Here is a 13,490-nt window from a genome sequence, read left to right as displayed (position 1 = left end):
CAGCACTGCCATGCTGCCAGTACTCCTGAAACAAATTTCCCATCACCCATCCAACCAAACCAGAAGGCATTTCTTTAGAAAGCCTTGCTTAACCACCTAGGACTCCCCCGACAATGAGGCAGCCGTAGGTGGAGTTCACAGGTCTCATTGCAGGAATGTGAAACCAGGAGCACCTACATCTTCACAGCACGAGGCGTCCATCCTCTCCTTTCAATTTAGGACTTACTATATCCTGGTTGTTTGTTTGGTTTTTTTCCATGACATCAGTGGTTCTCAAATTGAGCCTGTGGATCACCAGAGGCCACCAGGGCCTAAATGGTGGTCCACAGATTGTATCCTCCAGCCCCACCCCACCCCCTTCACCACCCCTTCGGCACTGCCCACCTCCCCACACACTCCAGCCCTCCTCCCCAGCCTTCCAGTCCCATGGCAAGATCACCACATGCAGTGCTAATACTGGGGCCTCCCAACCAACTTGCTGTAACCAGCAACTGACAACCACAGGGATCAGGGGCTGGAGATCACCAAAGGGGAGAGGAGTAAGGGCCAAGAGAGCTTACAAGAGGGCACAGGCACTAAGGAAGGGGAAAGAAGGACAGAGGAATAGAGAAATGGAAAACTGGGGTGGTAAGAGGGCTCTTTGGGGCAGTGATCCACCAAATATAAACCTGTAATAAAGTATCCCATGATGAGAAAAAATTTGAGAACCACTGCTTTGAAATCATTAGATTAGTAGTCCAACAGGAACTGTGGAACATTCTGAACAGCACCTGAGATACACTGTTAGCATTCAAAAGTTTTAAAAAACCACCCCCCAAAAAACCAGCAGTTGCAATACAGAAATAACTTGAGGATAGAAACTAAACGGGCTCTTAAGCCATATTTATACATTTGCCATTGTCTCACAAATCAGGTCCATCTTCAGTGTCCATCCTAGAGTATGCACACATAGAAAATTTACTCGTGAACTTTCAGTTAAAGTCACTGGCCTCTTCGTGCATTTTTAATAAAACATTTTCTAAAAATATCATAATTTTGTACTTGGACACTTTCATATGCGCGTATGTCGTGTACCTTTTTAATCCAGGCTTGGGCACCAGTATTAGCCAATTGTTCTTGTGTCAGAACCTGTACTCCTGTACTTCCAGTGAACTGGCCAGGAATAGAGTTTAGCTGAGCCCAGGCATCAATCTGAAGAAAAAAACATGCCTCAATTAAGCAAAATTACTTATCTACTCAAAATTTCACTACATTATTTAGTTCTTCAAAAGGCTAAGACTTAAAACTTCAACTTTTAAAATAGCATGCTGAATTTAAACATATTTAAAATTGTTTTCTTAAAAAAAATAAAAAATAAAAAATAAAATTGTTTTCTTAAACACTTCAAAGAAACACTTTGCTAACATTCAGTTCGGTCCCAATAATAACAAAATTTAAGATGTAACTCTACTAAAAAAGTATAACTATATAATACTCATTCCTCAAAATATCACATTGATACATGAATACAGAAAACAGTTCATATAGCCAAGGATCCCCACCCTTTGCTTATGTACATCATATAAATGTCACAATCACCTGAGTTTTTAATTACCTTCTTTGTGGTATTAGAAATCCAGGATAAATCACGAGATATGCTTAAGGAGTAATGAGTTACACAGGAAATTGTTCAAACACATAAAACAGCTTTCTTTAAAAACTGAGCACTACGTTAATCACCAACATTTATTGTGATGGTTAAAAATCAGTTGTCAGTACTTCAAAGTAGATTTACTCAACACTGGCATGGTCAGATATGTATTTCCTTATCTGTCTGAATGTATACTTACTGTTTCTATACAGATCTATCACAGGAATGTAGAAGACAAATGGAAAGCTGTCCACTGTTAAAAGTATAGACTCTGGATTCAAGACTGCCTAATCACTTTTTTTGAAATTTTAATTCCAAGGTAGCAGTAGTTAACGTACAGTGTTTTGTTTCAGGTTGACTAACCTTTTTTTAGTCCATTTCCTCAGCTGGAAAGTGGGAAATAATAGGAGTACCTACATTTCACAGGGCTATTATGGGCATGTAGCTACTTTTATATACCAGATTACAAACTCTATATTAGGGCAGAGAATTTTATTATTTACCCTCCCAAACTGTTCCTGCCACACAGTACACAATAAATACTTACTAAATAAATGATCATGCCCCAAGTCACTTTCATTTAAAATAACCTAGCTAATTACAATAAATTACAATTTCCTTGGATTTTAAGGACCTATGTTTCAACAGCATGCCATAGACTTTGCTTATGTCAGAACTATCTAATTATTTAAATTCTCATTTATACATTAAATTTGCTACATACCCGTTCCTGAGCTCGATTTAACATGCTCATGGCTTCAAGGTCAAATGCATTCTCACTGAGTCTTTTCTGAGCAAGTGCCCGCTCACTCATTGCTGTTGAGATGTCCACAGGCTAAGAAAGAAAACATAGATAATTATCTCAAATTACGATAGACCCCCTAAATTCTAAAAGTGCTTGTATCTTTAGTTGCTACATATCAAAAAGAAACTAATAGCCTTAAAAATTAATAATCTTGTAAAGTACAGAAAAGATGCCAAAAAGTAAAGGAACCCTGGGAAAGTAGACAAGGATTTAAGACAAGTTACAAAGTATCAGAGGCAGCAGTTAAGTGATTTCATATTTTCTACTGTATCATATTACGATCATGGAAAGTTGTAGAACTTAAAACTCTCTAGCCTTCACTAACAAGTCATTTATAAAAAAATGAGAATTTTTTGAACAATTTTTCAACTTAATTTATATGCATTAGCAGTTTTCAATTTATCCTACTTATTAATAAGCATAACGTGAGAAGCAATAAGCAAGGTTCTTGAATAAGCAAGCAGAAAAACACTATCATATCATGTCAGTGGTCTCTCCACTCATCCGCACATCCTTCCACCTTCTTGCAGTTGCTCAGGGACAGTTGTCTTAAGAGAACTCCACTTCTTCAAAAACTGTATTTCACTATATAAATAAATGAATCCTTTGTTTTCAGTTTATATACATTAATGACCCAAATTAAAATACTTCCGTGGGGGTACATAACAATATGAACCAAAACACCTAAAATGAGGTATGTCTGAATTGACTCAGATCCTCCTTTTCAAAGCTCATGCCCTACCTGTAAAAACTTTATGCTAAGCAAAGAGGAGTTTATAGTTTAACTTTTTTAAATGTTTCATAATGGTAATCTTTAGAACAAATTCCCAATTTGTCAGATTTGTGGCTCAACCATAAAAGGAAAACCAAGTATATGATGTTCTTTGTTCTAATATTAAGAGCTCATGTTGACTTCTATCAACTCACCAATTCTTAATACTTTTCTTCTAACACAACTTAACCCATTAGTATTACCCAGTGATTGCACCCAAGAAAATTCATTTTTGGAAAATGTTTGACATGGGAAGGTTTTCCTATATTAATTTATAAAGAATAATTAGTGAGCACTACATGGATGTGATAAACAGAAGTCAGTGAGGTAAATTAACGGCTAAGGATTTTTCTTTAAAAGCTAAGTAAAGGCCACCTGCAATTTAACGGTGTACTGCATATGAAATTTTTCTAAAATAAAGACCTGTATAGTAGAGAAGGGTATGTAACCATGAGAGAATTCTATCTCATGCATAAGAATTCCTAATCTTCCTTTTCCTACCTTCAGAACCCCTTATTCTTCCATCATTCTTAGTTATCCTGCTAAATTGTCTAATTCCTCTAGCAACAAAATTTTTCTTCTATGTAGACTCTTGTGTATTACCTTTTTAAAACGAAAGCAAAACAAATCTGAACTCATTCTGTCATCATTGTTGGACTGTTTATAGATCTCAGGATTAAAGATCTTAATCTCTTCATCAATACACTGAATTATCCGTGCTAATTAGAATACAGGACCTATAAAAAATAATCTAAGCAAAGTCACAATTAAATACTAAAAAATTTTGTGCCTTCACTTTTCACTTCTATTATAATTCTGATCAACTGCTGACATTTTAAATGGCAACCCAGATATTTTGGGCAAAATTTATTCCTTTGGCGTTAGATGTTTCCTAAAACTGTTAAGTAGGATTATCAATGTAACTTGGAGGCCCACTGAATACATCTCAAAGACTGTTCATTAACCTTGCCCAAATTACTTTGGGTAGCAGTCTATAAATCTTTGAGGATGGCTAGATGGAAATGGGTTTTTATTCCAAAAAGTTTAAGTTTAGAGGAGATAATTTGAAAAATCTATCTCCACCATCTCAAGCCTTGATTCCCAATCTCCAACTATGAATTTAGCCATGAAAATGTAGTAAAGATAGCTCTGAAAGCTCCCAATGTCTCTAAAATGAAATTCTTCAAACTGGAAAGCAAATAAATAGATCTATCTTTGAATCCCTCTTTCAGAAAACACATCTTCAATACTTTTTTCTTTTAAAGTCTTCACTGAGTAAGCGGATAACCTAAAATGTCTCATTTATCCCAAGAAGAAACTTCATTCAAATCTCAGTAATACTTAAATTCACCTGTCTGAAAGAAATTTTAATATAGCAACCTTGATGTTTAATATAAATTTACTTTATATAAAATTACAACTATTTTTTTCCTAAAGTAATACAATTCATTTACTCAAAAGGCTTATTAGCAAAGTAAGCTGCAAGTTCATGTCAAAACCTTATTACCGGATGGTAATCTATTAATTTTATATTCGTATTTTTAAATGTGAAGAAATAAAATGAACCCAGGATTATCTTAACCTCTTAAGGATCCTCAAGAGTTTGAATCAAAAAGCAGGTTTCCAGGTTTTCAAGGCATTCCAGATATGTGATAATGAACAAAAAGCCAAATATAATCTCCAAAGCATTAATACTCAAGAACTAGACCAAATGTTACATGTCAGTATTAAAACTCTCATAAAATATTAGAGCTACTCTTCAGAATACTGGCCAACATTATTCTCTACAGTTATAGTAATGAGCACCTGAAATGTGTCTAGTCCAATTAAGAAACTGATTTCTCAATGAGTAGTGACTACTACTACATCGGACTATACGATGTGTGTATGTATATATGAATAGTATATATTGGATTATACTATACAGAACTTTAGAGCCTTAACTATCTTTAAATGTTGCACAAAAATAGGAATATGTGAAAGTTACCAAAATGATGCTAAAAAGCCCTTCTAAAAACAAGGTGAAAAAAAAAAAGCTTAAATTTCATAGACTATCTAGTTGTCATCAACAAGCCTTATTGGTTTCCAATGACATACTATAGATTTTCTAAAGTCTAATTATGATACTACAGTAATATTCTAGGTATTGTAATGGGGGAAATGCCTAATTTCCTTTACACTAAGACTTATGCTAAGTGAAATCTATATAAGAGAGTATCCTGAATTATAATTCCAGTTCTAATAAAAACCTGTCCAAGTCATTTTATCTCTCTACTACAGCAACACAGCAAATCACTTCTCCCATAATCCATGAAAGTGTCAGGAATAATGAAATCCACAATTAACATAAATTTCATAGTCTAAGTATAAATTGTGTACTTTCTGTATCGTCCTCATTTAAAAAATCCTAAGACAAAAAAAAAATTCCTAATTTACTTCCCTCTTTTGTCAACCCAACTGTTCATACAAGTATTTTAGGTTATTTCTTAGAAAGAAAAAAAGGGGAGGGGCAATAAAAGGGCTAAAAAAATATAAAAGGGGGTCAGGCAGATAAAGAAAATAAGACCTATAATATGAAAATTATTTTCTACAAATATAATTGCAGGTATCTTAAAAGATGGTAAAAAGGAAACTTTTAATTGTAAAAACACAAAACTAAGAAAATGCATAGGACCTGTATGTAAAATAGAATTTTAAAATATTTAGCAAAAATTAACAAATTACAAAGAGGTTCATATAGAAGATAACAACTACAAAAACAAAAGCCATACACAATACAGAATATCACAGTGTCATGTGTGTTTTTAAACCATAAATTATGAATCTTTTTATTACATCATAGAATTCTCTAGTATAAACTCTTACATATTTAAACAAACTACAATAAGAAAACAAATAGATAATCTAGTAAATGGTTCAAAGAAATTCAGTGTTAATCTCTGAGGAGAATCTAAGGAAAGGAGGAGGAATAACAAGGCTGTACTTAACTATTCTAGCACTGCCAGGGCCTAGTGTTTAATTTTCAATTAAAATTTACATCTTACCCCAAGAACTGAGCTTTCCTAAACTATAAATTTAGAACTTCTACACTTAAGAGAACTGTAGCTCCACTGGGATGTGGAAATAGTTTTCAGTAAACCAGGCACATTGCCTACCTCTGGACATCTAAATATTTATGATTAATAGTAAACCCAAGGAAATTTTATGTCAAAGACTACATTTAAATCGTCTACCCAATAAGCCTCTAACTTTATTACCAAGAATTAATGCCCCCGAGGACTATTTTTTAAATATTAGTTTTCCAACATTTTTGATTTCACTGTTTATGAATCAAATTCACACAAATATGGTCAAAGTTCTGCAGTCACTCCTTACTGAGGATGATGTTGGCTGGCTTCTGGGTAGGAAGACGATGCTATGGCAGTAAGGAACAGTCTGATGAGCTGATATTCCATAAGATACGAATTTATGTTGATCCATCCACATCTATCCACTCACGCTTATGTCAAAGAGCACTCATGTGCAAGACAATTGGTGGAGTTAAGGATTACAGCAAAGCCGAGATCAAATCTGTGATCTTTGCTTAAATGTTTTAAGCTCAAAACTAAAAAAACCACAAACTCCATTTGTATTTATTAAAATGAAAAAGACTGAGAAGTTTTTTTAAAAAAATACTACTGAGTTAAAACAGTGACCATTTGAAAGAACTTTCCTTTTACTCTCTCAAACCCTTTATTTCAACCCCTAACAGGGAATCAAAAGGGTCAATGCTTCCATAAAATGTCACCAATAGTATTCCACAAACACTGGTATATATATATCATAATCTTACAAATATATTTGCAAGATACAGCTAAATAACTAGAACTAAACATTTTATATTGTGACTACCTCCCCCAAGTGTTTACTACTATTGTTAGGTAAAAGTACAAGAGACCTAATATCAAAACAAAACCCTCTTCTAAAATTTAGAACCCTCTCCTAAAATTTTGGGATTGTTTTTGCTTAAAATTAAAGTTAACCTACTTATTTTTTTAGTCTGATCTCCCAAGAAACTAGTTAAAAGAGTTCTGGTATCAAATAGTTGTATATATCCTCCCACAGGAGAAAAAGCTTCTTTTCTTTAGCCCTCTGAACTTTTTCTCCTGCTTTCATGAAACGCTGCTTAATATAAAATTTGAATACCCAATTTTTCCCCCTGGGATTTCTTTGGAAATAATTTCCAACTTTTAATTAAAAAATGACAACCACTTCTGATGACAGACAAGGATAAGGCACCACACTCTCAGTGTTAAGAATGAAAATGGCAGAGTACTGAACTTCAAATATATAAATACATATATAAAAAGTCTCAATCAAGAAAGTACTTTCACCATGTTCAAATAAGGTTAAAATAGTTATGATCACTTATTTTCTCAGGATAATCCCTTGGAATTTTTCAGTATTTATAGGAAGATACTCAGCTGAAATTTTTTTCTCACATAAATAATCTCCACATATTTTTTTCCAACTCTGTTAAATGTTCTATCTACAAATTACTAAAAGCATTATGTATCAGAATTTTCTACGTCTGTTTGGCCGTCTTATCCTGATTTATATTCAGCTAGGACAAGATTTAAGTTAATTGCAAATGTCAGTTAACTCTTCCCTCTTGAGATGTGCAGGCAGCCTGATTTGGGGATTAGCAACTGAACTACTCAACTGGTTATACTAAAATATTGTCCAAACCAACTGTCCCTCACTGGTGATACTCCTTCCTCACTGGTGATAGTATAACTTGCTTCAATTGCTGAATCCCACGTAAATATAAATCATCACTGGTGACTGTAAGATGCACTGGCTAATTATCATGTCCAGCTTCATGGTACAGAACTTCCTCTCTTAAAATGCCAGTCAAAAAAAAAAAAAAAAAAAAAGTGAAAATGTCACCTGTGAATAGCTCAGGGGAAAAAAAATACTATCAAAAGATTTCTGATTTGGGTTCTGTTCACTTTCTGATTTTATAAACAACAGGATTTATTTGTAATAATGGAAGTGTTTAGTGGAAGATAATACGGCCAATGAAGGGAACCTGAGGTGGAGAGAACAGGTCTCTCTGACCTACGTATCCCAGAACTGCAAGAAAAGGAAGTGGGGAAGAAGTCCCACATTGTAAGGGCATCAGATTATCTAGTCCAGTCCTTGGACAAACGTCTGGGCTTTGGAACCAAGGGCAAGAGGTGATAACTAGTCTATAGTATCATTCAAAACTCCCACCCCCCCTAGTAAGTCTCCACCCTCCCAGATCCCCCAAGCGTGATTTTGCACAACAAGTTAAATAAAAGTAAACTGTTTATTAAAAGATACAGCAAAGGTACAGATACAGAGATACATACAAAGATACAGATATATATATATATATATTTACATATATATACAGTCTTGCTGTTTTCATGTGCACTATACTTAGCAGCACATTAATCAGGCAGCATTTTAATGGGGTTGTTTTGACACTTGGCGTTATTACTGCGTCATTTTGACAAGATACAACTATAGCCTCATGGAAATTTCAAGGTGTAAATTCCACTTCTCCAACTTTTAATAGTAGCAAAGAGGGGAAGGAGAAGGGAAATGGAGTACCAAGGCTGAGCATTAGGTTAAACACAAGAATTCCAAAGGGCCACGGTAGCACAGGGAAGGGAAAATGATTAAAATTAAAGACTATCTGACAAACAACCCAAAGAAACCAATGTTTAAGGGCAATGGGCTATGTATCCAAGATGCTCACACATCAGCCTACAATGACCTTTTCCAATCCAGTTCTTGTGTTGAACCTGAGGATCTGCCTCTCTCTGCCCGATCCCTCCACCCAATAAATTTGCTACCACCAAAATCTAGAGCTATAGAGCCTTGAAGCAAAACGGGAAGCTAAATAGTTGTACCTTGGGCTACCTTCCCATAAGTGCAAGGAGGGCCCAATGTTGGGTAAGGATGTGATAACACTGTTCTCTGCAATTCGATGCTTTTCACTTTGTGGCTTGGTTCCACAAAGTGAATTGCATCGAGTTACTGTCAAATGAGAAGCTGCGGGTTGTTTCATCTGTCGTCTAACCCGGCCCTGCCGTTTAACCCGGCCCTAAGAAGAGTGAAACAGAATCCAAATCAGATATAAAGTAACAATAAAATGGGAGATTCAGGTATTAAAAAACAAAAAACACAAAACACAATATTCCTCTTACTTACCTCAGAGGGCAAATTGCTGCTGAAAACATTATCATCATCTTTGTTTTCTTCACCATTTTTCTCTACAGGAACCCACTCTCCATAAACACTATCTGCTTCTTTTTTTCGATGTTGAGATCCAGATGACACAGGAAATTCTTTTGTTAATGTTACCTGGCTTTTTGGTGGAGTTGGCTTTGCTGCAGCAATCTAAGAAATAATGTATTTCCTTAATTAAAACTTGAAAGACTTTCACAACATAATCTGAAAATAGTGTTGTTATTTCTCACAGTATTTAATCCAAAAATTAAGACATTAAATTCCACTGGGTTTGATTTAAATAGTCTCTGTGCTGTTTCATCAAACCATAAACACTAATACTCACATTCAGATTGAAAAAAATGGGTTTGGGTTCACTGAGTTTAAAGGGATGATGATAAAAAGGAGGTTCTTCTTCCTCTTCATCCGAAACATGAGGCTTATTCACTATTACATCATCATCTTCTTTACTCTGTGCGATCTGTTTGCATTTCTTAAAAAATAAAAACAAAAGATAAATCTTACACTTTATATGGAATAACATGTAATTTAAAAAAAAAAACCACATAAAATTAACTTTCAGAAATAAAACAAGATTAACAATTGGTTGTAAATAAGTAACTTAGCTTATAAGCTATTATTTAAACACACTCTAGCTGGTCAGTCAGTCAACAACATTTATTGAGCACCTACTATGTGCAGAGCACTGTACTGGGCACTGTCCAGGGAATACAAAAAAAAAAAAAAAAAAAAAAAAGTAGAAGACATGGTCCCTGCTCCAAGGAGCTTACAATCTAGTTCAAGAAACAGAATTACATACACATGAAATAATTGAGGAACGCTTTTACAGAGCAACACAATTAACAAGTGCAAACTGATATAATACAAACTGAGTACATAAGTGCTGAAAGAACAAAAGCTCAAGAGAAAACAGAATCAGGCAGAATTTGATAATCAAGGGCTATTCCTTGAAGAGTTCTAAGCCAGATTTTCATAGTTAAGAATAAGGATTGGCAGGAAAAGAAAAAGAGTCATCCTAGTTAGGTGGTGGTAAAAAGGTGAAAAACTTATTGGAAGAACAAGAGGGCTGAAAATGAGGCTTAAAAACATATAGGGGAAACATTAAGTGTTCACAAGATTTTAGATAAGGAGCTTAGATTTGATAAGCAAGTAATAGAAGCCTTCACTAAGTCCTTAAATTAAAAAAAGTTGTAATTCATATTGCAACAAATCTAAGTGAGAAAACAGATTAAGAAACTATATGAACCCCCAAATGCATGGCAAATAAAAAATCTGAAACCTCTGGGTTAGATGGTAATGTGTCTCTCCATAAATGTTTTGTAGGTTGAGTGTCTCAAGGAACAAAACTCAAGAATGAAAAATAAGGCATGATGGAGAGGGTGTTAACTGATGAGGTCTGACACATAAAGCAAAGTCCATTCCTTTCCGAGAAGCTAAGGAATAGACTCCATTACCTGGCTTTATAAAAAGGTCAGAGTAAATTTGGGTGGACTTATCTATACAAGCAGTAGAATTTGTCATACCCATCATCAATTGGAAATGTTACAATAGGATAAAAAGCTTCAATTGGCCAAAAAACAGTATATACCAAGCTTGTAATCAAGGGGAACAGAATATATTGACAGTGGCAGGCTGGCATAAGGCTAGCCAATAACAAGTTTCAATATATGAAACAGTGTGATATTTCTGGATCCTAGCAGCAATATTTCAGCGTCCTCCCAAAAAAAAAAAATAATAATAATAAAAATAATAATATTAACAAAACAAAGCAAAAAAAAAAAAAGCCTCAATTGAAAAGATCAAATTCTTAAAAACAAAAATAAGTGTGTTTAAAATGTTACTGCCAAAACCCGAACCGCAGGAAGAACTGATAATGGCCGGCCATTATCACCAATGGCTGGTACCAAACAGCCAAAACCCGAAATGTTGATGCGTAAGAAGTTCCTTTCAGGCAATGGCCAGCTATTCTCATTAATTTCCAAGCTCCGGTGGCAAAAGATCATTTCTGAAGATTGTCTGTGTCTTTGCGTATATGCAGTACACTCGTGGCGATCAGTGAACACGTCGTGAATGGAAACGAAACTGTAGGCGAGCTTCTGCGTGTTGCTCACTCAACACCTCCTCCATTCAAACGAACCGTCCCACTCCTCAGTCAGTTTGGCTTCTAAAACTGGAAAGCAAAAGTAATGGGAAGTAACTTTTAGCTAGCGGAGCTTAGCCATCCCGGATAATGGCCTGCTAAACAGAGCTTCTGCCGCTGCCACATCTGTATTTCGGGTTTTGGCCACTCGGTGCCAGCCATTATCAGTTCAGCCCACAATTCGGGTTTTGGCACGCTCCAGAGTCAACATCACTGAAATAATCCATTTAAGAATGTAAACAAATTCTGTCTAGCTTACCTCAGTTAGTTCTTCTATAGTAGCTCCTCCTGATTTTTTAGCAACTTTCTCTTCTATTGTGGGTGGAGGTGCAGGCTTTAGGTTTGGCGGTAAAGGAACACCAGCCTTAGCACACATGGCAGCTGCATTAGCTTTGGCTATTTCAAGTAATTGAGCCTTATCTGGAAGAGGAAAAATATAAGCAGATTTCCTACAGGCTAAACACATTCTGTATTATCCAAAAATCTTATATGGTTAACAAAATTAAAGGCAGCAATATTCTGTCCTAACATGTAACTGTGATCAAATCACTCCTGATTTGATCAGGAGTTTTCACACAAATAACCCCTATGAAATCAACACTCAGCTTCCCTTTTAAATACTATACAAAATTAGCTAAATTATGTAACAACCACCCTAACACATACACACACACACTCTCTCTCTCTCTCTCTCTCGGCAGAGCCCTCTTTATTTTCCAAAATTATGATGCCTTCAGAATTACTTTCCCTCTAATCTCTGACATTTTAAATCACTCTTTAAGCCCAAGTTCAAGTACCACCTCTTCTTCTAATAAGCCTTAAGTTAGAACGTAACACTTCTCTTCCAATGTGCTCCAAAGCACCTTACCTATACCAGTACTTACAGTAATCATCACATTCTACTTTATTTTGCAGGTTACGATTTGGTAAAAGAGAAAAACACATATTTTATCCAGGTCTCCTCTACCAACTTGCAACCACTTCAAATATGTAATTCTATGAATTAAAAAAGAACTCAACTTTTGTTAAACTGAATGCATTTTCCCTTACTGTTCTGTTAGGGTCTTCTTCTTTAGACAACCCTGACCTAGAAATGTACAATCTTCTAAGATAATGATAAATTATCCATTACTACTGCAGATAGTCATGCACTATCCATCAGGTTTTAATCATCCCTACGTATTTCTTAAATTAAAAGAAACTAGAACACTTTACTTTTAAAGGCAGATTATTAAAATACTAAAATTATTTTAATAAATTTACCCATTATACTATATCTTCACAAAGATTTAACAGCCCTGTGCTGTCATTTTCAAACATGTAAGTATTTAAAAAGAGACACTAATTTGAGGCTTATTTGCAAGGACCTATGTTGGCATACATACAATAAAACAATCTGAGCACATACCAGTCTTGTCGTTAACTAGACTCGTACTTTCCATCTTTAGTTATGGAATATAGTTGAAGCAAACTAAAACATTCAAGTATGAAAACACCTCGGTTCTAATACACTCCAAAAGGTCTTTTTAGCTTTAATTATAAATGTACTTATCCCTACATGTTTTCTAAACACAAGCTAATCTAATTACAGTTGACCCTGAACAACATGGGTTAAAGGCACTGAGACCTCTGTGTAGTTGAAAACTGCATATAACCTTTGACTACCCAAAAACTTAACTACTGATATCATCTACTTTTGACTGGAAGCTTTACTGACAACATAAACAGCAGATTAACACATATTCTGTATATGTATTATATGCTGTGTGCTAAAAAAAAAATCGTTATTTATAAAAACATTAAGAAAATGCATTTACAGTACTACCTTATCAAAAAAAAAAAAAAAAAAATACCCACGTGTAAGTGGATATACCCAGTTCAA

General features: G+C 34.8%; 1 protein-coding gene across 5 annotated transcripts in view; it reads right to left on the bottom strand.

Annotated features, from left to right (window-relative positions):
- SON (SON DNA and RNA binding protein) overlaps positions 1-13,490 on the bottom strand; it is a 33,067-nt gene that overhangs the window by 7,614 nt on the left and 11,963 nt on the right. For 3 of the 5 annotated variants that reach the window (XM_077879048.1, XM_077879049.1, XM_077879050.1), the window contains exons 4-8: positions 11,868-12,028; positions 9,794-9,940; positions 9,430-9,618; positions 2,355-2,465; positions 1,075-1,191 (exon numbers count right to left, since the gene is read on the bottom strand). In XM_077879048.1, the coding sequence (XP_077735174.1) occupies positions 1,075-1,191; positions 2,355-2,465; positions 9,430-9,618; positions 9,794-9,940; positions 11,868-12,028 (725 nt within the window). Of the gene's footprint in view, positions 1-1,074; positions 1,192-2,354; positions 2,466-8,520; positions 9,323-9,429; positions 9,619-9,793; positions 9,941-10,104; positions 11,639-11,867; positions 12,029-13,490 lie in introns of those variants that run through there. The other 2 variants (XM_077879052.1, XM_077879053.1) reach the window with 2 other exon arrangements.

Source organism: Canis aureus, chromosome 30 (assembly GCF_053574225.1).
Source record: "Canis aureus isolate CA01 chromosome 30, VMU_Caureus_v.1.0, whole genome shotgun sequence".
NCBI lineage: Eukaryota > Metazoa > Chordata > Mammalia > Carnivora > Canidae > Canis > Canis aureus.
The sequence above is the reverse complement of the archived record's forward strand: the minus strand, read 5'-3'. Positions and strand labels throughout refer to the sequence as shown.